The following is a 23,555-nucleotide window of genomic DNA, read 5'->3' on the forward strand; positions in this document are numbered from 1 at the left end:
ATTATATCTTTTATTCTAGTGAAACCAAGAATTGATCGAACCAATTTGAAGCCTATCGTTGTAAGAGCGGGCAAGCCTATTAAATATGACATCGATGTTCAAGGCGAACCACCTCCAGAGATAACATGGTATCACAAAGATGAACTAGTGAAGTCTGGTGGAGCCATTGAAATTGTTAATATTGACTACAATACTAAGTTAAGCATAACAGATACCATTCGAAAACATACAGGTGTATGGAAGATAAAAGCTGTCAATGCTTCTGGAGAAGATGAAGCTGAAGTTGAAGTTACAATACTATGTAAGTATGCGCTATCATTTATTGATTTCACTATAATAATACATAGTCTGTCCTACGTAGAGTAGAATAATCGTATAAAATTCTAAAAAACAATTTTTATTCTTACATAAATATATAGTTATAAATATAATAAGCGTTATAAAAAAAATATACACATATATATTTATCTCCGATTTTTTGGAGTTCTCAAAGTTAAAAAATAAGTTCATAACATTAAACTGAACTTTAGAGGACATCTCCTGTGAAAGAGAACTTATTTCATTCTTTTTTTAACTTTTCAACTCTTCAATGTTAAACAGTAAAAAAAAAAGAATAAAAAGACTATAATCTTCAGGTTTTAAAACGTCTCTTTGAATTATTCTTTATTTATTTAATTACATGATCAAAAATTTGCCATTTTTTGTTATTTTTTGATTTCTTTAACGGTATTAATATATCCCTTCAAAATAAAAATAATTTAATCAATAAAAAATAGTTTGATTGGACGATAAATTTATTATTGTAATTGTTTAGCGGCTCCTGGTCAACCGAAAGGTCCTCTAAAGGTATCAGACGTAACAAAGAATGGCTGTAAATTAAAATGGGAAAAACCTGAAGATGATGGTGGTAAACCAATCACTGGTTACCAAGTTGAGAAACTCGATAAAACGACTGGTCGATGGGTACCAGTTGGTCGTACTAATGACACCGAAATGGACGTAAAAGGTCTAACAGAAGGACACGAATATGAGTTCCGTGTAAAAGCTCTAAATGAAGAAGGAGAATCTGAACCACTTAATACATCTGGTGGAATTGTGGCAAAAAATCCTTTCGACGTTGCTGGCAGACCTGGTGTACCAGAATTCGAAGACTGGGATGTTGATAGAGTAGATTTGAAATGGACTCCACCTAAAAGCGATGGAGGTGCTCCTATTACAGGTTATATCATTGAGAAAAAAGAGAAATTCTCAAGTCATTGGGAAGAAGCAATTGAAACTACTTCTTCAGAGCCAAAAGGGCGTGTTACCGGACTGAAAAAAGGATCTACTTATCAATTTCGCGTGCGAGCTGTAAATAAAGCTGGACCATCAGAACCTAGTGATCCTACTAAACCACACATAGCTAAAGCTCGCTACCTTAAACCTCATATCAATCGAGACAAATTACAGATGGTTAAAGTAAGAGCTGGTCAACATGTGAAGCTCGAAGTAGATGTTGAAGGTGAACCTCCTCCAACAATTACATGGTCTCGAGGTAGTACTGTTCTTGAAAATGTTCCAAATTTGAAAATTGAAAATGAAGATTACTTGACCAAATTCAATATGTCTCACACCAGTCGTAAAGACACTGCCAAATACACCATCACAGCTGTTAATGACTCAGGTCGTGATGAAGCTGAAGTTGAAATAATAATTCTAGATAAGCCTGATAAACCAGAAGGGCCTCTAGAGGTTGTAGATGTTCACAAAGAAGGTTGTAAACTTAAATGGAAGAAACCAAAAGATGATGGTGGTTTACCTTTGTCTAGTTACATCATTGAAAAGATGGATCTTACATCTGGTCGATGGGTTCCTGCTGGTATTGTTGATCCAGAAAAAACGGAACATGCCCTTACTGGTTTAGAGCCTGGACATAAATACGAATTTAGAGTAAAGGCTGTCAATGAAGAAGGAGAATCTGAACCATTGGCAACTGATACTGCAATTGTTGCTAAAAATCCTTATGATCCACCTGCAGCTCCTGGTCTTCCAGAAATTATTGACTGGACTGAAAATTCAGTAACGCTCAAATGGGAACCTCCAATAAGAGATGGTGGTGCTCCTATCACTGGATATATCATTGAAATGAAAGAAAGGTTTGGAACGAGTTTTGTAAAAGCTGCTGAAACCAGTGGACCTAAATGTGAAGGCTTTGTACCAAGACTAGTAGAAGGAAATCAATATCAATTCAGAGTACGTGCTGTTAATAAAGCAGGACCTAGTGAACCCAGTGAAGCTACTAATCCACATACTGCGAAACCTCGATGGTTGAAACCACACATTGATAGAACTAATCTTCAACCTATGACGGTTAAAGTGGGTCTTACTATTAGTTTAGATGTTAATATTATTGGTGAACCACCTCCAAATGTCACTTGGTATTATAATGATTCTGAGTTAAAAACTAATGATATCTATCGTATTGATAATATTGATTATAACTCTAAATTCTTCGTTTTGAAAGCAAAACGAGAACATACAGGAAGGTACAAAATTAGAGCTAAGAATGAAGTTGGTGAGGACGAAGCTGAAATTGAAATTACAGTTCTTGGTAAACCAACCAAACCTAAAGGTCCTCTTAGTGTAACTGATGTTACTAAACACGGTTGTAAACTTAAATGGAAGAGACCAGAAGACGATGGTGGCTCACCAATTGAGTATTATGAAATTGAAAAATTAGATCCACTTTCAGGTGCTTGGGTACCATGTGCAAGATCAACTGAACCAGAAGCAAATATCACGGGTCTTTTAGAGGGCAAACCTTACAAATTCCGTGTTAAAGCCGTTAATAAAGAAGGTGAATCAGAAGAGCTTGAAGCTGACAAATCAATCATTGCCAAAAATCCATTTAATGAACCAGGTAAACCTGGACGCCCAGAACTTAAAGACTGGGATAAAGACTTTGTTGATCTTTCATGGAAAGCTCCAGAAGATGATGGTGGTGCAATTATTGAAAAATATATCGTTCAAATGCGTGATAAGGATGGACGACAGTGGGTTGATGCGGCAATGGTTGTCGGAGACCGTACAAATGCCAAAGTTACTGAAGGTATTGAACCGGGACATGAATATGAATTCCGAGTTGTTGCAGTTAATAGAGCAGGACCTAGTGAACCTAGTGATGTATCAAAGAGTGTTGTTGCTAAACCTCGATTCTTGGCTCCTCGCATCGATCGCAAAAATCTTACGAAAAAGACACTTCGTATTGGACAAATGCTTAGGCTCGAAGCTGATATTAAAGGTGAACCTCCTCCAGCAGTAACATGGAAATACAAAGATGCCATAATTAAGAGTATGGATAGATTAAAAATCGATAATGAAGAATATCATACTCTATTTATTTTAAACAAACTGAAGAGATCTGATACGGGAACATATACGGTCATTGCCACAAATGAAAGTGGTACTGATCAAGTAGACATCGAATTAGTTGTCTTGAGCAAACCAACAAAGCCTAAAGGACCTTTAGATGTATCAGACGTTACTGCAGATGGATGTAAACTCAAGTGGAATCCTCCTGCTGATGATGGTGGTGAGCCCATTGATCATTATGTTGTTGAACGTATGGATGTTGACACAGGAAGATGGGTACCATGTGCCACAAGTAAAACACCAGAAGCTGAAATAAGTGGACTGAATGAGGGAAAAGATTACATGTTCCGAGTGAAAGCTGTCAATGCTGAAGGTGATTCAGAGCCTTTAGAAACAGATCTGCCAATTACTGCGAAAAATCCATTCAAAGAACCCGATGCTCCAGGAAAACCAGAACTCAGAGATTGGAGCAAACGACACGTGGACCTTAAATGGACAGCGCCTAAACGGGATGGTGGTGCACCTATTGAAAAATATATTATTGAAAAGAAAGATGCGTATGGAAAATGGCAAAAGGCAGCAGAGGTACCTGGAAATCAAACTCGTGGAACTGTTGAAGATCTTACAGAAGGACAAAAGTATCAATTTAGGATAAAAGCAGTTAATAAAGGTGGTGTGAGTCAACCCAGTGATCCTAGTGATATTCTTACTGCCAAAGACCGATATGCTGCTCCTAGAATTGATAGAACGAATCTTAGAGATCTCACAATTAGAGCCGGCAATCATATTCGACTCGACGTTAAAATTAGTGGTGAACCTCCACCAACTAAGGTTTGGTATCACAATAAAGTTAAACAAGAAGAAGGCGATAATTTAACCATTGAAATTGATGATTACCGCACTAAATTCATGGTACCTTCCGCCACTAGAGCTCATTGCGGCACATTAACCATCAAAGCTGAAAATGATTCAGGAAGAGATGAAGCTTCCATTGAAATAATAGTTCTTGATAAGCCTGCTAAACCTGAAGGACCACTTAAGGTTAGTGATGTCCACAAAGAAGGATGTAACCTTAAATGGAATCCACCACTAGATGATGGAGGTGTTCCTATTGAACATTATGTTGTTGAAAAAATGGATACTGAAACTGGTAGATGGGTACCAGTTGGTCGAACAAAAGAGCCTAACTTTGAAGTTGAAAATCTTGTTCCTGGTCAAGAATATAAATTCCGCGTAGCTGCAGTCAATGCTGAAGGAGAGTCGGAACCATTGGTGACTGATCACTCAATCGTGGCCAAAAATCCATTCGGTAATTTTATTTTGTTAATACAAATAATGATTTAGTCAGTAGTTGATTGATGAAAAAAACATCTATGAAGAGAGACTTAAATCATCAACTATTGATAAGCTTATTCTCCAACATTATCAATATCTTGATAAATAAAAAAATATCCGCTCAATGCTTGTTACTCAATGCTTTATAATAACTATTTATTGCTTATTATTTTAGCGACTGACATAACGCAGATTTCTATCTCTTTTTAAAACTAATTTAATATAACTTAAGAAACTAATCATTACGATAAGTTATTGATTTTTACTACAGCATCAAAAATTAAAAATTTAATAGCTGTCAAAAAATTTCATCTAATTTTTGCTCAAAAATACATGAAAGCTTTTCGTTATTTTTCAAAAAATGAAATTTACTTACTTATTTATTGTATTACAGACGAGCCAGGTGCACCAGGCCGACCAGAAGCAACCGACTGGGACAAGGATCACGTAGATTTAAGATGGACTCCACCGTTAGTTGACGGTGGATCTCCAATCACAGGTTACGTGATTGAAAAACGTGAAAAAGGCTCACAGAAGTGGGTTAAAGCTTGTGAGACCATTGGACCTGAATGTAAAGGACGCGCAGAGAATCTTGATGAAGGTATCGAATATGAATTCCGTGTCAGAGCAGTTAATGCTGCTGGTCCTGGTGAACCATCTGATGCTAGTAAATCAATTGTCGCTAAAAGTCGACGAGGTAAATTTTCCATAATTTTTTCTACAAACACTTCATAAAAACATCTTTAACACTAGGAAATATTCTTACAAAAATTTTTTTTCCAGTACCACCGAAGATTGATCGTAGAAATCTTCGAGATGTTGAAATCCGTGAGGGTGAACGTTTCCACTTCGACGTGAAAGTTATTGGTGAGCCTCCTCCAGACGTTACATGGGTGATCAATGACAAGAGTATTCACATAACAACTCATCGTAGAGTTGTAAACGAACCAAACAACACAAAATTCTTTAATGATAAAGCTGAGCGTAAAGATACTGGAATTTATAAAATTACAGCTGTTAATCAGTATGGAAGTGATACAGCTGAAGTTGAAGTCAATGTTATTTGTAAGTATTAAGTTTTATTTAACATTGATTGAAGCACTTGATAATGAGTATTAAACAGGGTTAAGGATACATATGAAAAATAATTGCGTAAGATATTTATTATATAAATTGGTTAAGATGTTGACATCAATTAGAATATATTTGGTGGCGCTTAAAATTATATTTAGTTTATTCACAAACGTCTTTCATTGTGATAAGTCACTGTCTAATGTACTGTCAGTATAATTTCTTTAGTCTATGGCTCCTACACGCCAAGCTTTTGGTATGTTGTTCTATCAAAGTCCACCATAAATAAGTTTATGTGAAATACTTTAATTATTAATTTTTTATTTTAAAGAAAAACGAAAATTATCGATTCATAGTATATGTAATTTATTTATGCGATTTTTTATTAAATTTCAGCAAAACCAGGAAAACCAGAAGGACCCCTCGATGTATCCGATATCCATAAAGATGGTTGTACACTGAAGTGGAGAAAACCAAAAGACGATGGCGGAGAACCAATCGAAGGTTATCTTGTAGAAAAATATGACCCAGAAACTGGTGTATGGTTGCCAATTGGCAAATGTCCGGGTACTGAGATGAAAGTTGAAGGTCTCACTCCAGGCCATGAATACAAATTCCGAGTTAAGGCAATTAATGCTGAAGGAGAATCTGAACCTTTGGAGACTTATGGATCCATCATAGCTAAAGATCCATTTAGTAAGTACATAATTCTTTTTGGAAGTCTATCATAGATGTAGACTTCATTAAAATTCTTTATTATGAAAATATTAATTTTTTTTTAGCCGTACCATCACCTCCTGGAGCCCCAGAACCAAGTGATTGGTCAGCTAATACAGTTGATCTTACCTGGAGAGAACCATTCTCAAATGGAGGTTCTCCAATCACTGGCTATATTATTGAAAAGAAGGATAAATACAGCACAATGTGGGAGAAAGCTTTAGAATTAACTGTACCTCAGTGTGAAGCTCACATTACTGGATTAATTGAAGGCAACGAATATGTATTCAGGGTAATTGCTGTGAATAAAGCTGGTCAATCAGAACCAGGAGATACCAGCAAGACATTCCTGGCTAAACCACGATTCCGTATGTATTATATTATTATCTATTTATTCAAAAAAAAATATTGATTAATATTCATTTGATAAATCGTTTAATTTTATAATTTTTTTTATAGTTGCTCCAAAGATCGACAGAAGACATCTTCGAGATGTTACATTATCTGCAGGCTCAACACTTAAATTTGATGCCAATATTACTGGTGAACCAGCACCTCATGTTGATTGGCGTTGTGGATCAATGCCCGTAGTTCCAGGAAAGACTGTAATCATTGAGAATCCACCTTACAGTACTAAATTAGTTATTCGTCCAGTTGCTAGAGGCAATAGCGGTGAATATGTCGTTACTGCTACCAATACATCAGGCAAAGATAGTGTTACTATCAACGTAATTGTCACTGACAAACCTACACCGCCTGAAGGTCCTCTAGAAATTTCCGATATTCACAAAGAAGGATGTAAACTTAAATGGAAGAGGCCACTTGATGATGGTGGTACTCCTGTTGAATATTATCAAGTCGAGAAGATGGATTCTGAAACTGGATGTTGGGTGCCATGTGGACGATCTACTGAACCTCGTAAGTTACTTTTTTATTTATTTATTTAATTTTATTTATATACCTTGAAATAACATGAAAGTCAGATATTAACAATTTACTTCGTTTTTTTCAGAAATGGATGTAACTGGTTTAACTCCTGGAAAAGAATATAAATTCCGTGTCGCAGCAGTTAATGCAGAAGGAGAATCTGAACCATTAACAGCTGAAGAAACAATTATTGCTAAAAATCCATTTGATGAGCCAGGAAAACCCGGAAATCTTAAAGCTACCGATTGGGATAAAGATCATGTTGATCTTGAATGGAAACCACCAACTGAAGATGGTGGATCTCCAATTACTGGTTATATTATCGAAAAGAAAGACAAATATGGTGACTGGGAAAAAGCTGTTGAAGTTCCTGCAGATGTTACATTTGCCACTGTTCCAGATTTAATTGAAGGACAACCATACGAATTCCGCGTTCGTGCAGTTAATCAAGCAGGACCTGGTGAACCATCAGATCCAACTCCAACGATCATTGCTAAACCAAGAAATCAACCACCACATATTGATCGTACAAATCTCGAAGATATTAGAATCAAAGCTGGACAAAACTTCAGCTTTGATGTTAAAGTTTCTGGTGAACCTCCTCCAACAACAACATGGCAATTTGCTGGTAGAGATATGAGATCTTCAGATAAGATCAAAATGAAGCATGTTGATTATGCTACCAGTCTCCATGTTAGAATGGCAACTAGAGCAGACTCTGGAAGATATACAATTACAGCACGTAATGAAAGTGGTACAGATTCTGCTTCGGTGAAGGTAACAGTCATAGACAAACCTGGAGCACCAGAAGGACCTCTTCGAGCTACAGATATTCATGCTGAAGGCTGTAAATTGAATTGGAATCCTCCAGAAGACGATGGTGGACAACCAATCGAATGTTACATAGTGGAAAAAATGGATGATGCTACTGGACGATGGGTACCAGCTGGTCAAACAGATGGACCCGAAACTAGTTTAGAAGTTGATGGCTTAACACCTGGACATAAATATAAATTCCGAGTGCGTGCTGTCAATAAACAAGGCAAATCAGAGCCATTGACGATGTCACAAAATATCGAAGCTAAAAATCCATTCGATGAACCCGGCAAACCTGGTACTCCAAGTATTACTGATTTCGACAGAGACTTTGTTGAACTTTCATGGGCTCGTCCAGTCGAAGATGGAGGTTCTCCAATCACTGGGTATATTATTGAAAAAAGAGACAAATATAATCCAAATTGGGAAGAGTGTGCTAAAGTTGAAGGAGATATTACTCGTGGTCGAGTTCCAGATCTCATTGAAGGAACTCCATATGAATTCCGTATTCGTGCAGTCAATAAAGGTGGTGCTGGAGAACCATCTGATGCTACTAGACCACACGTAGCACGACCTAAAAACTTGGCACCTAAAATTGACCGTAAATACATGTTGGATGTTAAAGTCAAGGCTGGAGCATTCTTCGATTTTGATGTTCCTGTTATTGGTGAGCCTCCTCCAAGCAAAGAATGGAACTTGAAGGGTAACATTATTAGCAATGACGACCGTATAAAGATAACAAATACAGATTACAATACTAAAGTGAGATTCTTGGATGCCAAACGCTCAGATTCAGGAACTTACACTTTAACTGTTAAGAACGTCAATGGTACAGACAGTGCTACTTTGAATGTAGTTGTCATGGATATACCATCACCACCTGAAGGACCTTTACAAGTATTTGATGTTACAAGACATGGTTGCACACTCACCTGGAAAGTACCTCGAGATGACGGTGGTTGTGAGATCTTGCACTATGCTATTGAGAAGATGGATTCAGAGAGTATGCGATGGGTTCCTGTCGCAGAATCTGAAATAACAACATGTAAAGTAGATCATCTCATAGAAGGCCATGATTATACTTTCCGTGTACGTGCAGTAAATAAAATTGGAGAATCTTTACCACTTACCGGAGTAGATGAAATTACTGCCAAAGATCCATTTGGAAAACCAGACAAACCTGGTCAACCTATTGCTACTGACTGGGACAAAGATCACGTTGATCTTGAATGGACACCACCTAAAAAAGATGGAGGATCACCTATCACTGGTTATATTATTGAAAAACGACCGAGATTTGGACAATGGGAAAAAGCAGTTGAAATTCCTGGCGGAAAGATTTGCAAAGGAACAGTTCCAGATTTGACTGAAGGTCAAGAATATGAATTCAGAGTTATTGCTGTTAATAAGGGCGGACCTGGTGAACCATCAGAAGCATCAGCACCGGTTATCGCTAAACCACGCTTCCAAGCACCGACATTCGATAAATTATTGATGAAAGATTTAACTGTTCGTGCTGGTCAAAAAATTAGCTGGGATCTTCCTATTGAAGCATCACCAAAACCAACTGCTTATTGGAAGTTGAATGATACACCTATTGAAGCTGATGCTCGTCATGAAATCTTCACAACAACGACAAATACAACATTTGAAATACCATTCTCAGTACGCAGTGATGCTGGAAGATATACTTTAACTCTGGTAAATGATGTTGGAAAAATAACTGCGAGTGCATTCGTCACAGTATTGGATAGACCTTCACCACCAGTAAAACCGTTCGTTGTCAGTAACGTAACTAAAGATAGTTGTCATCTATCATGGCAAACACCACTTGATGACGGTGGTAGTCCAATTCTTCATTATGTTATTGAAAAGATGGATGTATCCAGAGGCACATGGTCTGATGCAGGCATGGCAATGACTCTCAACCATGAAGTTTATCGTTTGACTCATAAGAAAGAATATTACTTCCGTGTTAAGGCTGTAAATAACATTGGAGAGTCTGATCCTCTAGAAACCACAAGAAGTATTGTGGCAAAGAATGAATTCGATGAACCTGATGCACCTGGTAAACCTAAAATCACAGATTGGGATAAAGATCATGTTGACCTCACTTGGCCAGCACCAGAGAATGATGGTGGATCACCGATTAGTGAATACATTATCCAAAAGAAAGAAAAAGGAAGTCCATATTGGATTAATGCAGCTCATGTTCCTTCTGGAAAAACAGCTGCAACTGTTCCTGATTTGAGCGAAGGACAGGAATATGAATTCAGAGTTATTGCTGTAAATGCAGCAGGACAATCAGAACCATCTGAACCAAGTGATGCCGTTATTGCCAAGAGTCGATTCTTAGCACCAAAGATCAAAACTCCACTCGAAGATATTAGAATTAAAGCTGGTCTTGTATTCCATGTTGATGTAAACTTTATTGGAGAACCTGCTCCAGATGTCACATGGACAGTTGGAAATAAACCTTTACAAACAAATGAAAGAACGACTGTTACATCTATTGGATATCATACAATTATTCATACAGTTAATGCTAAAAGATCTGATTCTGGTCGTTATCATTTATCTCTGAAGAATGATAGTGGAGCTGACGAAGGTAGTTTTAATCTTATCGTTCTTGATAGACCAGGTCCACCTGAAGCACCATTAGAATACGAAGAAATTACTAGTCAGTCTGTTACTCTATCATGGAAAGCACCTAAAGACAATGGTGGTAGTGAAATAACTGGATATGTTATTGAAAAACGAGACCTTACCCATGGTGGTGGCTGGGTACCTGCTGTTAATTATGTCAATCCAACACAAACCTATGCCACAGTACCTCGTCTTACTGAAGGAACAAAATACGAATTTAGAGTCTCTGCGGAGAATCTACAAGGACGTTCAGATCCACTACAAACTACGCGTGCTATTGTTGCCAAGAATCAATTCGTCGTTCCAGGCCAACCTGGTAAGCCTGAGTGTCTTGATGCAAGCAAAGATCATATTAAAATTAAATGGACACCGCCAATTAGCAATGGAGGATCACAAATCCTTGGATATGAAATCGAACGACGTGATCGTGCAACCGGTCGCTGGATAAGACTAAATAAAGAATTAGTTAAAGGGCCAGACTATCTTGATGAACATGTAGCTGAAGGTCATCAATATGAATACAGAGTATCAGCAGTGAATGCAGCTGGAGCTGGTAAACCTAGTGATACATCCAATGTCTTTACAGCAAGACCAATGAAAGAGAAACCCAAGCTTCATCTCGATGCTCTTCTTAGTCGTAAGATTAAAGTTAGAGCTGGAGAACCAATTCATGTTGATATACCAATATCTGGTGCACCTATTCCAAGAGTATCTTGGCTTAAAGATGGCAATAAACTTGCAGATAATTACCGCATTTCTACAGAAACGAAGAGCGAGCATACTGTACTTCTTATTCAGAAGTCTATACGTGAAGATGCTGGACATTATACTGTTACAGCAACGAATGAATTCGGAGAAGATATGGCTGATATTCAAGTAATTGTAGTAGACAAACCTGAACCTCCGAAAGGACCTCTCCTCTACTCAGGAACCAACCACGAATCCGTTTCTCTTTCATGGAGTCCACCTGACGACAATGGTGGTGCTGAAATCACCAACTACATTGTTGAAATTTGTGACTTTGGAATGGATAACTGGCGTCAAGTACCTGGGTATTGTCCATTATGTCACTTTACTGCTCGTGGACTTCAAGAAGGAAGACGTTACATATTTAGAGTTCGTGCTGAGAATCTTTATGGAGTTTCTGAGCCACTTGATGGTAAACCAGTTTGTGCTAAGAGTCCATTCGATCCACCTGGTCCACCTAGTCAACCAGAGATTCTTGGATACACACCAAACACCTGTACACTTACATGGAATCCACCAGAGGTTACTGGTGGCAAACCAATTACTGGATATTATGTTGAGAAACGTGAACGTGGTGGTGAATGGCTTAAAGTCAATAATTACGCAACACCAAATACTACATTCTCAGTTCAAGATCTCCATGAAGGCGGTCGATATGAATTTAGAGTTATTGCTGTCAATGAAGCAGGACCTGGTGATCCAAGTAGAGCCACAGAGCCAATAGTCGCTGGACACCAACGATTGAAACCAGATGCACCTGAACCTCCTAAAGCTGATAGAATTACCAAAGACTCAGTTACTCTATCATGGCGTCCACCTAGAAATGACGGTGGTGCTAAAATTCGTGGATACTTCATTCAATCTAAGAAGAAGGACGAAGATGATTGGTCTGATGTTAATGGAGCACCAATCACTGGTACTATTTATACTGTACCTAAGTTGAAGTTAGGTGACGAATACCAATTCCGTGTTATTGCCATGAATGATGTTGGTAAGAGTAATCCAAGTCGTCCAAGCAATCCTATTGTCATTGAAGAACAACCTAACAAACCAATTATGGATCTTGGAGGTGTTCGGGATATTACTGTACGTGCTGGAGAAGATTTCTCCATTCATGTACCATATGTTGGATTCCCCAAACCAATGGCAAGCTGGTTTGCTAATGATGTTATCCTAGATGAGACTGACAGAAGAGTACATCAACAATTAGGCGATGATTACGCTAGTATTGTTGTGAAAAATTCAAAACGCAGCGATGGAGGTCAATACCGCCTTCAACTTCGTAATTCTTCTGGATTCGACACTGCTACAATCAATGTTCGAGTTCTCGATCGTCCAAGTCCACCTCAGAACCTCAGAGCTGATGAATTTGCTGGAGATGCACTCACTCTGTTCTGGAATCCACCTAAAGACAACGGTGGTGCTGATATTACCAATTATGTGATTGAAAAACGAGAAGGAAAAGCACAATCATGGATGAAAATTAGTGGATATGTTACTGCACCTTTCGTACGTGTACGTAATCTAAATGTTGGTCAAGAATATGAATTCCGAGTCATGGCAGAAAATCAATACGGAACATCTGATCCTGCTGAAACTAAAGAACCAATCAAAGCTAGATATCCATTTGATCCACCAACTGCTCCTGGAGCACCAACAAGTGTTGAAACATCTGAAGACAGCATTACAATCACTTGGACTAAACCACGAAGTGATGGAGGATCTCCAATCACTGGATATATTGTCGAGAAACGTATGATAAGCGAAGATAAATGGATTAAAGCAACTCCAGCCCGCATTCCAGATACAACATACAAAGTAGGAGGATTAATTGAAAATCATGATTATGAGTTCCGTGTTGCTGCAATTAATGCTGCTGGCCAAAGTCCATGGAGTTCAAGCTCAGACGCTATTCGCGCAAGTGCACCAACATTCGCACCAAAGATTACAAGTGATTTAAGCATTCGTGATATGACTGTGATTGCTGGAGAGCCATTTACAATCACAGTTCCATACACTGCCAATCCTAAGCCTAAGCCAAGTTGGTCTATCAACGGTGAAGAGGTGTATACAGATGATAGAATTAAATTCGAGACGAATGAAATTGCTTCTAAATTCGTTAACAGAAAAGCAAAGAGAAGTGACACTGGTAATTACACTATTCATCTTGCAAACAGTGTTGGCACAGATTCAGCATCTTGCAAAGTTTTGGTTGTTGACAAACCATCACATCCACAAGGTCCTCTCGATATATCTGATATCACGCCAGAAACATGTACTTTAGCATGGAAACCGCCATTTGACGATGGTGGTTCACCAGTCACCAATTATATCGTAGAAAAATTAGATCCAGGTGATTACTGGGTTAAAGTTTGCAGTTTTGTACGTAATACTCACTATGATGTAATTGGTTTGGAGCCTAACAAAAAATACAATTTCCGAGTACGTGCAGAAAATCAATATGGTGTATCTGAACCGCTTGTGGGTGATGAACCAATTATGGCTAAATTTCCCTTCAATGTACCGGAACCACCAGGCCAACCTCGAGTTATCGATTGGGATGTGGACAGTATTACAATATCTTGGGACAAACCAGTATCCGATGGAGGCTCACGCATTCAAGGATACAAAGTCGAGTTCCGCGATCCCACGGATGATGCTCGATGGCGCGTGGCTAATGATTATTTGGTCAAAGATACACATTATATCTGCTATGGTCTTGCTCGTGGTCACGAGTATGAATTTAAAGTACGTGCTAAAAATGCTGCAGGTTTCAGCAAACCTAGTCCACCATCAATTATCTTCAAACTTCGTAGTAAATTCAATGTTCCATCGCCACCTGGTACTCCTCAGGTTATCAAAGTCGGCAAAAACTACGTTGATCTCAGGTGGGAAGCACCAACTTCAGATGGAGGAAGTCGAATTACTGGCTACATTATTGAAAAACGTGAAATTGGTTCAGCTATTTGGCTCAAATGCAATGATTACAATGTTACAGACTTGGAATATACAGTAATGCATCTTATTGAACGTGGAGATTATGAATTTAGAGTATTTGCAGTTAATGCTGCTGGAAAATCTGAACCAAGCTCATGTACAACACCTGTTAAAGTTTGCGAAGTAGAAGGTGGTGAGAAACCTGAATTTATTCGTTCTCTACCAATTAGTCAAGGTGTACCACTTGGAAAAACTTATGTTCTTGAATGCCAAGCAACTGGTAAACCATTGCCAACACCAAGATGGCTTAGAAATGGAAGAGAAATCACAATGGGCGGTCGATTTAGCTGTGAAACTAGAGATGATGGTCTTTTCAGACTTATTATTTCAGAAGTTTGGGAAGCTGATAGTGGAGACTACAGCTGTCAAGCATCAAATCCTCTTGGCATTGCTACTACAACTATGAGATTGAAGATTGGTACTCCACCAAGAATCGAGCGTATGCCTAGTGAACTTTATCTACCTGAAAAAGATAATACTAAGATTAAGATCTTCTACAGTGGTGATCAGCCAATGGAGATCACTTTGAAGAAAGATGGCCATAAGATTGTGGAATCAACTCACATTAAATACACCGTATTTGATGAACACTTAATTATCTTCATTAAAGATATTAACAAAGAAGATGAAGGAATTTATGAATTGTCTATCAGCAATGACAGTGGCAGTGTAAGTGGATCATTCACAGCATACATTACTGGACCACCTGGACCACCAGTTGGACCTTTGGAAGTGTCTGAGATTGATAAACATACTTGCTCACTATCCTGGCATCCACCAAAGACTGATGGAGGTCTTCGAGTCACTCACTATGTTGTAGAACGTCGTGAATTAATCCAAGGAGTGTGGTTAACTATCTCAAGCTTTGTGAAAGACACCAGCTTCTTCGTTCAAGGATTAACAGAAGGCCATGAATATCTATTCAGAGTAATGGCTGTAAACGATAATGGAATGGGACCACCACTAGAAGGCACGAATCCCATCAAAGCTAAAGCTCCATTCGATCCTCCTGGTCCACCTGGAACTCCTAAAGTTCTTGAAATTGGCGGAGACTTTGTCAATCTTTCCTGGGATAAACCAGAATATGATGGAGGTGCAAGAGTACAAGGTTATTGGATTGATAAACGTGAAGTTGGTTCTCTAGCTTGGCAGCGTGTCAATCCCGCTATATGTCCAGCTACACAAATTAATGTCAGCAATTTAATTGAAGGTAGACAATATGAATTCCGTGTATTTGCACAGAATCAAGCTGGGCTCAGCAAAGAATCTAGTGCATCAACGTCAGTGAAGATTATTGATCCACTCGTGGCTAAACCACCAGAGGTTATCAAACCATTGAAGAATCTCAACTGTACTCAGAATCACAATGCTCACTTTAAATGTGTCATCACTGGATCACCTCCACCAACTATCAGCTGGTTCAAAGGTGCACGTGAGCTTCAAAACAGTAGTCGGTATCAAATTTATTCTGAAGGTGATTGCCATAATTTAGTCATTCAAGATGTCTTCGGAGAAGATGCTGATGAATACATTTGTCGTGCATCCAACAAAGGTGGTCACAAATCTACCAAAGGTGAACTATTTATAATGACACCACCGAAATTGAACGTTCCACCTCGATTCCGAGACACAGCATACTTTGATAAAGGAGTCAATGTTGTCATCAAGATTCCATTCACTGGATTCCCCAAACCAAAGATTACGTGGGTAAGAGAAGGTGAGACAATTGAATCTGGAGGTCATTATCATGTAGACATTAAAGAAAGACACGCTGTATTGACAATCAGAGATGGTAGCCGAATAGATTCTGGCCCATATAGAATTACAGCTGAGAATGAACTTGGTCAAGATCTAGCGATAATTAAAATACAAATCAGTGACCGTCCAGACCCACCACGATTCCCTCAAGTGGATAATATTGGTCATGATTCACTTGCTGTCAGTTGGAAACCTCCAGTATGGGATGGTGGTAGCAATATTACGAATTATGTAGTAGAGAAACGAGAACATCCAATGACCAGTTGGATAAGAGCAGGCACAACTCGATTCTGTTCATTAGCTGTTCAAGATTTAAGTCCTGGACATCAATATGACTTCAGAGTTTCTGCCGAAAATGTATATGGACGATCAGATCCAAGTGAAGTAACGCCTCTCATCACCACCAAAGGATCCAAAAAGAAAGCTCCTCAGAAATATGAAGTTAAATATGACTCTAAAGGAAAGAAGATTCGTGGTACAAGTGATGAAAAGGTTCGTGATTATGATCAATTTGTATTCGACATTTATAGTAAATATGTACCTCAACCAGTCGAAATCAAGACGACTTCTGTTTATGATAAATATGAAATTCTTGAGGAAATTGGAACAGGAGCATTTGGAGTTGTTCATCGTTGCAGAGAAAGGGCAACTGGTCATATCTTTGCAGCTAAATTTATTCCTGTTTCTCATATTATGGAGAAAGAATTAATTAGGAAAGAAATTGATATAATGAATCAATTACATCATCCTAAATTAATAAACTTACACGATGCATTTGAAGATGATGATGAAATGGTTCTTATATTTGAGTTCCTTTCTGGTGGTGAACTTTTCGAAAGAATAACAGCCGAAGGATATTCAATGTCAGAATCTGAAGTTATTAATTACATGAGACAAATCTGTGAAGGAATTAAACACATGCACGAAAAGAATATTATACATCTTGATATTAAACCTGAGAACATCATGTGTCAGACAAGAAATAGTACCAATGTCAAACTAATTGATTTCGGTTTAGCAACTAAATTAGATCCTAATGAAGTAGTTAAGATTAGTACAGGAACAGCTGAGTTTGCTGCTCCAGAAATTGTAGAACGTGAACCAGTAGGATTCTACACTGATATGTGGGCATGTGGTGTATTAGCTTATGTATTATTAAGTGGTCTATCGCCATTTGCTGGAGATAATGATATTGAAACCTTAAAGAATGTGAAAGCATGTGATTGGGACTTTGACGAAGAAGCTTTCCGACATGTTTCTGATGAAGGAAAAGACTTTATTAGACGATTACTTGTAAAGAACAAAGAAAAACGTATGACTGCACATGAATGTCTTCTACATCCATGGCTCACAGGAGACCATAGCGACAGAACTGGCAGAATTTCTAGCAGTCGTCATGTCAGTTTTAGAGATAAATTACGTGCTAAATATGAAGATTGGGAGAAATATCTTTTGCCTATTGGAAGGCTTGCAGAATATTCCTCACTTAGAAAATTACTTATTGAAAAATATAAAATATATGATTCGACGTTTGATCGAAGACAAGCAGCCCCGAGGTTTGTAATAAAACCACAGAGTGCTTTCACATATGAAGGACAGAGTGTTAAATTCACATGTCGTGTTATTGCCATTGCTGCTCCAACTCTTTCATGGTACCATAACAACCAAGAGCTTAGACAGTCTGTTAAGTTCATGAAACGCTACATTGGAGATGATTATACCTTCATTATTAACAGAGCGAAGTTAGAAGATAGAGGTGAATATATTATTCGTGCTGAAAATCATTATGGATACAGAGAAGAAGTTGTCTTCCTCAATGTCCAACCTGTACCAAGAGAAATGCCACCATACAAACCAGAAGTAGCGCCGATCCGTCGACGAGAACCATTACCTCAATACTTCTGGTTGGAGACAACTGAGTCAGCACCAAGCTTCACATTCGCTCTCCGACCTCGTGTTATGCAAGAACGTCAAACTTGCAAGCTTCTCTGTTGCTTAAGCGGCAAACCACCACCATCAGTCAGGTGGTTTAAAGACAGTCGTGAGCTGTCGCGACACGAATATGCCATGAGTCATTCTGATGGAGTTGTCACGATGGAAATTATTGACTGTAGACCATCAGACAGTGGAAAGTATCGCTGTGTCGCTACAAATTGTCATGGAAGTGATGAAACCACTTGTGTAGTTATTGTCGAAGGATCTGGAGAGACTGAAGAACAAGAAAAAATGGCTAATGACATTTTACACTCTGGAGAACGTAGATTTATTGAACAGCCAATCAAACCAGCACCTGCTACAATTGTTATTAAACAAGAATATAGTAGTTATTCGAAAAATACTTTCAAACAAACCTCATCTGGCTTCAGATCGACCAATGAATTATCTTCTTCTTCGAAGAGCTTGAAAAAATACGGCACCAAAACTGATTCAACCGGAAGTCCATCAAGATCGCGAAATACTACCAGGGAGCTCATCCTGCCATCAGATGACTCAATGCGATCACCAGAATTTGTGCGTAAATTAACAGATTTAACAATCAATGATGGTGAACAGTTAGAACTTAGTGTAAAAGTTGATGGTGATCCAGAGCCACAGATAACGTGGATGAAAGGTGGAAAGGTCTTAAGCTCTTCAGAAATTATGGAACTTAGATACAAAAATAGAGTGGCAACTCTTGTAATAAATGAAGTATTCCCTGAAGACGAAGGTGAATATACATGTAAAGCAACTAATAGCGTTGGTACTGCCACTACTTCTTGCAAGTTGAAAGTTAAGCCAATGCCAAATGTCGGTGGTAAAAAGAAGAGTGGTGATGACAAAGCTCCCAAGATTGTTGATCACTTACAGAGTGTGTACGTTAAAGATGGTGAATCAGTTGTTCTTAGCTGTCGAATAATTGGAGCTAAGAAGTTTGATGCTATCTGGCTTCATAATAACAAGGAAATTAAACCAAGCAAGGACTTCCAATATTCAAATGAAGCTAATATTTATAAATTAACTATTGCTGAAATATTCCCTGAAGATTCGGGTATTTACACATGCGAGGCATTCAATGATGCTGGGGAAAGCTTTTCTTCGTGTACTGTCAATGTTCAAGGTAATTTATACTTCAATAATAAATAAAATAATCAAATGTTTTTTATTAAGTATTCAAAAATGTACATAATCAACATAAATATTATAATTGTTTAGTTCCTAATGAAGAACCAAAAGGCCCAGTGTTTGCGACATTCCCAAAATCAGCTACGGTGAACGAAGGAGAATCTGTGAGCTTTACTTGTCAGACTGAAACCGCGCCTCTCAAAGGTAAGATTCCATTGTCAAGTATAATTAATCTATGAATATAAAAAACAATGTTTATTACATATTAAATATTTATTTTTATGTAGTGACATGGCTGAAAGACGGTAAACCAATTGATGAATCAAGTAGCCGATATGTCTTCAGCTCAGACGGTGACAAATCCTTCGAAATACGTGTCAAATCTTGTACAACGGGTGATATTGGGCAGTACTCAGCAAGAGCGATCGGTAAAAAGGGTGAATCAATATCTGCATTCGCGTTGAATGTTATTGGTCCAAATGATCAATGAGCTATCGGCATTATATTATCGGCTCATTAAAATTCACAAATATATAAGAACAAATTTTTTTGATGTAATAAGAAATGTCTTTTACACTCAATTATTTCGTGGAGCGCTAATTATTGTAGTACCACTCGTTTTCTGTTATATTAAATTATTTAAACAAGAAAATTACTAATACGAAAATGGAAACGAATGTGCGCAAGTACGAATGAAAAATGCGCGACAAATGTGCGTTATCATTAGATAAAAACTTCATGTATAAAATATTAAGAGAATCATTTTTATTTATTTATTTATTACTATTATTCTTACTATTAATGATATTATTATTACTATTATTATTATTATTACCAAACATTGTTTTCTTTCTGTGTGCTTGTCATTTTGCATTAATCGGATAGCAGATTCATTTTGCACGCTAATTTCAACTTACGCCAATTTGTGCGCGAATCGTAAGAATGCACGAATATGAAAAACATGATTGATCGTGACATCAATGCGAGTTGAGATTTTTTGTGGTTTCCAGTGACAATAGTATGGACGTCAGCATCCTCAAATTAATAAGAAAAATATTCGTCTGTACTAATTAGATCTGGAATATATTTCAATCTCTCTCCCATTACCACAATTATCTCGAGTTGAATTGGTGTCACGAATCAATTTTTATTCCAATGTATACCCATACAAACTGTTGTGTTAATTTTATTTTAAGACTGCTTCCGTTACAACACGTACAATTAATAAAAATTTATGATTTAACATGACAAAAGTATGAAAATTTTCTTTCTTCTTCTTCTTAATCAATATAAAATCCTTTATTGATTAAACATCAATTGCTTCCTGAAACATATAAGGATTATATTATTCGGTTTAATAAGTTTTCAACATTTCGTAACTTATAGTTAAAAAATTTATAAAAGAAAAATCGATAAAATTGAAAATATTTATTAATAGTGTAAGAAAGATAGATCTAGTCTATTTTTAATTTTCACTGTAACAAGTTGTAAATTTAAAAATCAACTTTACCTCGTCTTCAAAAGAAATCTGCTTGTGTAAAAGAGCAGGATCAATAATGTTGAAACAACCAAGGCGGTTTTCAAAGCCGGAATCATGCATATTTTCAACGGATTGAGCATGAGTTCCTATATGAGTGTAAGTATTGATATTTTTAACTATTCCTCTTTCAACGGTTACTCTACCGTATTTATAAGAAAAACTAATAAGAGTAGATCCATCAAATATTTGTCGATAATATTTGTTAGACCATGAATGAATGGGTTGAATTTGTTTATTTAAATTTCGACCTAAGTGAAATCTTGATAGAGAAGTTTTTGACATTGTATCACTTTCGACAACTGTGTAATAGTAAAACAAAATTTAGTTAATTTCATAATTACATTGCATACATCTATTATTTTTTATTTATTATTAATTTTTGGAATACACATACCTCCAATATAAATATTATCATCACTACAGCATTCACTATCGTTCCTTGCAATCAAGGAATCAACATGATATCTAACAGTAGCACTTGATTGATGATTGCTCATTTCAATAGTATCCCATCTATGGGCCTTAAGGTCGTAAACATAAAAATTTGTTTTATGGTACACTAATTTGTCATTTATCACACATGATGCAGGTACTTCGGTAAACATTTCAGGTATATCTCTTATCCTTGTCCATAATTCTAAAAAACAAGAATTGTTGTTTTTGTATAAGTCTGATTATTAAAAAAACACAATTAATTGAATCACATAAAACAGAGTAAATAATTTTTTATCATACTTGTATGAATATTTAAAACGTCTACAGAGGAAAGTTTTACTCGATGACTACCAACACCTCCAATTAGGAAAAGATTGTTTTTAATAAATGCTACAGCCATGTGTCTTCGAGGTCGAGGTAATCTAAAAAATGTGATATTATTTAGTAACCATAATTCATTATTTAATTAATTGAAAGTTTTATTGATAAATAAATTTACTCTGCAACTGGAAACCATGTGCTAGAAAGTAGGCAATAACGCCAAATTGTTTTAATAAATCGACCACTACCAATTCCTTGTTCTCCACCAATCACATAAATACTGAATCCTAAAAAATGTACATAAGTATTTAATTTATTATTTATTCTCTATTTTAATTTATTTGTATTGAACATGCTATCTCTTGAATAAGGTAAACATACCAATAATTAATTAAATAAAGTTCACAATAAAAGAATAAATTATCAATTAATTGGATTAATTGTTTATCTTTTAATATTATTGATCTGTTTAACCTTTCGACTTATTTTAATTATTTAACAAAATACCTCTGCCTATAATTTGTCTACCAAATACTTCTTTGCCATTGTCTAATATATCTACAATACTTGTCAGATCAACAAGTTCCGTAAACACCTTTTCCCGGAACCAATAAACACAAGGTATTTTTCCTCTGATATTATCATATTTCAGTGCTGCTACACATTGTACATGCTTTGGTTTTGTATTCTTTGACATTGAATGGCATACAACCACTGGATTATCTGCAATCTTAAAAATAACAAAACAATGAGAATATTCATAGTATTCATTTAAAAACAATGGAATAATTAACATGAGATTAACACTACATTAGGACTTGTAATACCAAAAAGGATTGATGATATCACGGGAAGGAATTGCTACCAGGTTGACTTTGACACCCAGTTGTATGGTGATACCTTCATGAGAATTCTAAAAAGATGATTAGATGGATCATAGTCCGATGAATCACGAATTTTCTCAATTGACTCTTGAGCTATGAATTTAAGGCGAGTCTCAGCACTGTTGACATTTACGTTTCCAATAAGTTTAACTAAATTCTCCAATGATAATCCCATTATTCCTTCCAGTGGTAAATCATTAAACCTATCTAGACAAGCTTCGTAAACAACGTCTCTTAATACATCCAATCCTAGATTCTGAGCTAGTATCCATATGTCTAATAATTTCTCTGGTCGAAGCCAATATAATGTAATAATATGTGTTAAATGCTTTGTCAGTTTGTCACTCATAAAAACAATACTTAGATTTAAAAGATCTAATAACCCTGAATCATCATTTACAAATTTTTCTAAACATGGTTGGACTTTAATACAAATATTTGTATCATCCTTAGGATCAGTATTTTCCACCCAGTTAATGTAATCCTGAAAGCAATGTTAAAAATAATCTTTATTTAACATCTAAAAAAAAAAAATAACGATCCACTTGACACAATTGCATACCTGGAGGGTGATGATGGATATGTCGTAATTGATTGGATATTCTGTTAAATAATGATCACTGAAGTTTTCAGAAAACAATGCTGTGAAATATAAACTGTTTTGTCGTAATTTTTCTTTTTTTGCATTTACACGATGATTTCCGAGTATTAGTGTCACTTGTGTACCCATCTTTCTATCATAATGTTCCATCATTATATTGCCTCTATCAACGTTGTTACTACTCAACGCACAATAACTGACAACACTTTGACAACTGACCTGTTGCAACCCAACGCTTTTGCACACATTGAAATCTAACAACCTTGAATTATAAAAACGCTATAGGTAATGAATGTAAGATAAGTTT

The 23,555-nt window shown here is 36.8% G+C and overlaps 2 protein-coding genes across 29 annotated transcripts in view; one reads left to right on the forward strand and one right to left on the reverse strand.

The window, feature by feature from the left end:
* Nucleotides 1-20,715, forward strand: part of bent (projectin protein bent) — a 51,741-nt gene extending 31,026 nt beyond the window's left edge. For all 28 annotated transcript variants that reach the window (XM_035093210.1, XM_035093211.1, XM_035093209.1 and 25 more), the window contains 10 exons: nt 20-301; nt 815-4,660; nt 5,081-5,383; nt 5,470-5,751; nt 6,154-6,453; nt 6,540-6,842; nt 6,934-7,392; nt 7,487-19,462; nt 19,558-19,671; nt 19,755-20,715. In XM_035093210.1, coding sequence (XP_034949101.1) covers nt 20-301; nt 815-4,660; nt 5,081-5,383; nt 5,470-5,751; nt 6,154-6,453; nt 6,540-6,842; nt 6,934-7,392; nt 7,487-19,462; nt 19,558-19,671; nt 19,755-19,957 — 18,068 coding nt within the window. In that variant the 3' untranslated portion in view covers nt 19,958-20,715. The remainder of the gene's footprint in view (nt 1-19; nt 302-814; nt 4,661-5,080; nt 5,384-5,469; nt 5,752-6,153; nt 6,454-6,539; nt 6,843-6,933; nt 7,393-7,486; nt 19,463-19,557; nt 19,672-19,754) is intronic.
* On the reverse strand, nt 20,230-23,501 carry LOC118072988 (uncharacterized). Its single transcript, XM_035093241.1, has 8 exons — nt 23,210-23,501; nt 22,664-23,131; nt 22,271-22,493; nt 21,942-22,050; nt 21,743-21,864; nt 21,402-21,644; nt 20,978-21,306; nt 20,230-20,791 (listed from the first exon to the last, which is right to left on the reverse strand). The coding sequence occupies exons 1-8, from the start codon at nt 23,399-23,401 to the stop codon at nt 20,774-20,776; spliced, it is 1,704 nt and encodes a 567-aa protein (XP_034949132.1). The 5' UTR covers nt 23,402-23,501; the 3' UTR covers nt 20,230-20,773.
* Nucleotides 23,502-23,555: the final 54 nt, after the last annotated feature.

The sequence above is a fragment of the Chelonus insularis genome, unplaced genomic scaffold, assembly GCF_013357705.1.
Source record: "Chelonus insularis isolate UGA/USDA-ARS -01 unplaced genomic scaffold, ASM1335770v1 contig_94_pilon, whole genome shotgun sequence".
NCBI classification, from domain to species: domain Eukaryota; kingdom Metazoa; phylum Arthropoda; class Insecta; order Hymenoptera; family Braconidae; genus Chelonus; species Chelonus insularis.

Excerpts from the sequence above, each read along its gene's own strand:
- LOC118072988 (XM_035093241.1), bottom strand. The coding sequence starts at position 23,401 with ATGATGGAACATTATGATAGAAAGATGGGTACACAAGTGACACTAATA. Across the intron at positions 21,645-21,742 it reads CGTTTTAAATATTCATACAA|AATTATGGACAAGGATAAGA; the intron begins GTATGATAAAAA and ends CTTGTTTTTTAG. Across the intron at positions 21,307-21,401 it reads TGATAATATTTATATTGGAG|TTGTCGAAAGTGATACAATG; the intron begins GTATGTGTATTC and ends ACTATTACACAG.